At 35.8% G+C, this 5,000-nt stretch overlaps 1 protein-coding gene across 4 annotated transcripts in view; it reads right to left on the reverse strand.

The window, feature by feature from the left end:
• LOC143287317 (sodium-dependent phosphate transport protein 3-like) overlaps positions 1-5,000 on the reverse strand; it is a 28,561-nt gene that overhangs the window by 19,153 nt on the left and 4,408 nt on the right. Inside the window, exon 1 of one of the 4 annotated variants that reach the window (XM_076595267.1) lies at positions 733-754. The exons of the other annotated variants lie outside the window; for them this stretch is intronic. Coding sequence (XP_076451382.1) covers positions 733-738 — 6 coding nt within the window. The 5' untranslated portion in view covers positions 739-754. Of the gene's footprint in view, positions 1-732; positions 755-5,000 lie in introns of those variants that run through there. 4 annotated transcript variants of the gene reach the window in all.

Below are 5,000 nucleotides of genomic sequence, written 5' to 3' on the forward strand. Positions count from 1 at the left end.
GTGTTTCTTTCTCCGCGGGATATCATACTGTGGACAAAATTGCCAGAACATGAATTTCGTCTTCGTTCGTCCCACAAAATGCACAGTTTTTACAGCTATCCATATAACGCTCATTAACTTTAAGTTCGTTGACTCCTAATCTGAATTTAATGAAAGACGATCTCAATTTGGAAATGGTGAGATCAAAAACATTTTTTTCCGGCACACACACACACACACACACACACACACACACACACACACACACATATATATATATATATATATATATATATAGAGAGAGAGAGAGAGAGAGAGAGAGAGAGAGAGAGAGAGACAGAGACAGAGAGACAGAGAGAGAGACAGAGAGAGAGAGAGATAGCAGCCGAAAGTCTAATCTGAAAGGAAGAGCAAGAAGCACTACTAATCTAAAGAATGCTGACATCGCCCACACTAAGCTGACAATGTGCAGATTGTATCAAAACGAACACAGCACAGTACTGGCACATGAACTGAAGGCAAAGCAGGTCTTCGTTATCATGGTGATGACAAAGGGGACTGGACTCACTTTATTTGGGTGACGATAATAATATAGGGTTTGCTGAAAATGTTTCTTCGTTTCATGCTAATTATACGTTTAGTGAGGTTGGGGAAAATGTATATCAAGCTTAGAATAAACGTTGATATGTCATACGATGTTAAACTGATGAAGCCAAGCGCTCAGCTGGCTAAGATAATCGTATTTCAAATCACCAGCATATGCCGTGAAAGCGGATGACAGTTTTACTACAGTGACGGTGTCCAACCATTGCGGTAATTCGTGTGGTGTAACGCAAGTCAAATTCAAAGTTGAAAAGAAAGCGGTTTGGCGTTCAGCGTTAATTGTCGTCTGCTACAGCCTGCCACTTTCCGAGGTGGCGCTCTCAAACACACATCGAGCGTGTCACACACACAGTCCGATGCCTGACATTCTACTGCACTTTCTTCTTTCTTTTCTCTTCTTTTTTTTTCCCAAACATTTTTCAGTTATTCAGACAAAGGTTTACATACCAAATAAATACTTCAGATTAGGAAGGCACAACAATAATTATAGTGTTCCGAACATCAACCATTCTACTGACGTCAAGCATCACATCGGCAGAACAGCAAATATCAATTAAAACATTGATATGTTTGATATTATAACACACAAATTACAATGAAATTGTAGTAATGACAGTAAACTATCTGTTCACACATTGCTTCCACTGGTACTGCTAAACCCAATTCATATCAAAGTAATATAGGTTTAATTATACATAATACAAATCTTAATCTTGTACGATATTTATGTATGGTGCCCATTTCTGCACAAATTTGTTTTATTCCATGGATATTCTAAAAACATACTTGTCAATTTCGTATGCCTTTTTAAGATCTTTTATGAACATTTGTATTGTTGGATTTGCTTTACTGATTCTACATTTGTATATGAAAAATTTGGCTATCATTAAGGTATGTAAGAAGCAACCATCAGTTTTTGTTTCATTGTCGCACCCAAAGAACACCAACACATAGTTAAGAGCAAGTCTATCACAGTTTGGACACTTTTCTTTAAAGTAGCGTACAAAATCTGTCCAAAACGCTTGTACATGATTACATTCCCATAGATAGTGCAGGATCGTGGTTCTTTTCTCTTCCTATTCTTTAACTATTGTACGATAAAACAATAGAAAACCGCTTTTTGACCGGCCTCTATATGCCCCAGGCCTGTGCGAGGGGTATTCTCTCCTAGCTTTCACTCTTTTATCCCGTTCTAATTCAGTAATTCTTTTGCAACCTTTTTATAATACACCAATCAGTCCACGGTCGGTGACAAGGTTTTGATCGGCCGACAAGCCGGATTGATCCAAAACATACTCTTTTAATGTTTCAATCCTTTTATCCAAATCCTCTAATCAAAAATTAAGTTATCCCCCTTAATTAATTTACTCCATCACATATTTGGCGCTTGCGAGCAAGAGTGGTTTTGTTCTTAAATTCTTTTCTCATTCAAATTATTACCTCTTACTACTCAGTTTGTTACACTAAAAAATAACTTATAATAATAATTAAAAAAAAAAAAAAAACAAAAAAAAAACAGATTTTCGTCAAGGGTGTAAACGGCTGCTTTCATGTCGACGTTATACGACCAGCTCCTTTCAAGTTTAGTGCTGGTGAATTTCACTCCCGTTTTTTTTATTTCTGCAATGAAACGTTTTCTTTTATCGGACGTTGTACACAACAGTCTATTTGTTTGTTTGTTGTTTTTTTTATTATCATTGACAACAAGAATGGAAAGCTGTCAGGAAGAGCCATATGCGTCTTTTGGAAGCGTGTTTTAATTGAATGTGAAACAGGTTTGTTCCGAGTGAAAGTTGTAACAGTTGCCAGTTGTTATGGATGTGAACTGTGTATGTGTGAGCTGCTTGATGCCCCGTGGTACGAAAGAATATGATTATACTCTTCACACACACACACACGCACGCACGCACGCACGCACACACACACACACACACACACACACACACACACACACACACACACACACACACACACACACACACGTGAAAATAAATTCACAGGTCTCCTTTTCATAGATTTTGAAAAAGCGTTTGATGTAATCAATCACTCTTTGTTAATACGTAAATTAGAAGCTTATAAATTACCACCAGAGTATATTCACCTTATACAATCTTTTCTTTCTGATAGGAAGCAGTTAATAGCAATAAATAATCAAACCTCAAATTTTACATCTATTAATCATGGAGTATCACAGGGATCCATCTTAGGACCAATTTTATTCTCCACTTATATTAATGACTTACCTTGTTATATGAAATGTAAATGTGAAATGTTTGCAGATGACACATCCTTACATTCAAGCAATTCAGACGCTAGTAAACTAACTAATGAACTCCAAGATGATATTCAGAAACTTAATGACTGGACACACTTGAATCACATGTCATTGAATGCTCAGAAAACGAAGTGCATGTATGTATGTGCACGACAAAAAAGACAAAAAAATGAAACATAACTTCAAACCACTATTCCTAGGCGTCAATAAAATTGAAGAGGTTGATTCACATAAAATTCTGGGTGTCATTATTGATAAAGATCTATCTTGGACTGATCATACGAAGTACTTAAGTAAACGTCTCTCAAATAGAATACTTCAACTAACAAAAATCAAAAAGATCCTTAATGTCCATTCACGAAAGCTCTTTTTCTTTGCACATATTCTGCCAGTAATCGATAATGCATCAACTTTGTGGGACAGCTGTAGCCTCTCAAACTTGAAGTTTATTCACCGTATGTATAAAAGAGCACTGAAAATAGTATTGTTAAAACCGAACTCCCTGATCCCAATGGACTATAAACAACTTAATATATTATCCTTTCATAACAGGCTGTACTTCAACAAAGCTGTTTGCATGCATAATGTTATGTATGGAAATGCTCCAAAAAAGATTGCAGACACATTTAAAACTAATGAACACAGACACAACCACATGCTCTGCATGATACCCAGACCAAGAAACAACCTTTACAAATCCAGCTTTCTGTATTCTGGTGGAAAATTATGGAATAATCTCCCACTCACTCTGAAAAGTATCGTAAATAAAAACGTGTTTAAGAAAAATCTGAAGAATCACCTCATTGAAAATAATTAACAGTAATACAAATTTTGACCTGTTAGTCTAATATTCCTATTGATTGTGAAATGTTTTGTATATGCTTGTGTTGGCAAGGATTTTCCACTAAATGGGGGAACATGTGCATGTGGATGGGGTGGGCATGGTGTAATTGTGTCCGAGAATTTGTATTCAGTGGTGTGTGTGTGTGTGTGTGTGTGTGTGTTAAATGGAAATGCAATTGTGCATTTCTTTATCACAATATTCTTGTATATATATATATATGCATTTTGTTGTTGTTGTTGCTCTTCATCTGCTTGTTTCTTCTCTCTCTCTCTCTCTCTCCCCCCCCCCCCCCCCCCCCCCTATTTTTTCTTCTATTTTTTTTCCTTTTCCCTTCTCTTTAAATTGTTTTAAATTATTATTTTCATTGATGGCTTGATGTAAAAAAAGCAATTGTTGCTTATTCAATTTACCATCATGAAATAAAATCTTGACTTGACACGCACGCACGCACACAAACACACACACATGTACGTTCTTTTTTTTTTCTTTCTTTTTTTTATAATTTTTTTTAATAAGTCTTTACATTTGGAAACCTGTAACCTCGTTTCAATACTGTAATAATCGTGGTGTTCTTAGACGTTTCGTGCAATTACAAGTTAACATGCGTCATTAAAACTCACTCGGGACGACAAGTTTTCTCCCTTGATTTTCCCCACAGACGGCCCATTTGTAAGGGTTTGGAAAAAAATTACAAAAAATACAAAATACGGAGTAAGAAAATGAAACTTTCAGAACTGGTTTATTACGTGTTGAGTTATTACATATAAAACAAGAGAGGCAAGGCCTGCAAGAATCACTTGTGATAAATTAAGTCCCCTAGCATTAATTACAGAGTAATTTCCCTTTTATACTATCTGCACCAAAACGTTTGCAAAATAAATAAAAATTCCATGCTTAGCAAAAGAAGTTCCTGTTTGAACAAAAAATGATAATAATGACTCCTCTTGTTGTTGTGTCAGAATAAGAGGTCAAAGTGCCAAGTTTAGAGAATACAAAAAATATAAATATAACAGTAAATGCAGTTTGCATATAATTAGGCTTCTTTTTTATTTTTTGTGCCCATCCCAGAGGTGCAATATTGTTTTAAACAAGATGACTGGAAAGAACTGAATTTTTCCTATTTTTATGCCAAATTTGGTGTCAACTGACAAAGTATTTGCAGAGAAAATGTCAATGTTAAAGTTTACCACGGACACACGGACACACACACACACACACACACACACACACACAGACAACCGAACACCGGGTTAAAACATAGACTCACTTTGTTTACACAAGTGAGTCAAAAAACCATTC

Source organism: Babylonia areolata, chromosome 11 (genome assembly GCF_041734735.1).
Source record: "Babylonia areolata isolate BAREFJ2019XMU chromosome 11, ASM4173473v1, whole genome shotgun sequence".
NCBI lineage: Eukaryota > Metazoa > Mollusca > Gastropoda > Neogastropoda > Buccinidae > Babylonia > Babylonia areolata.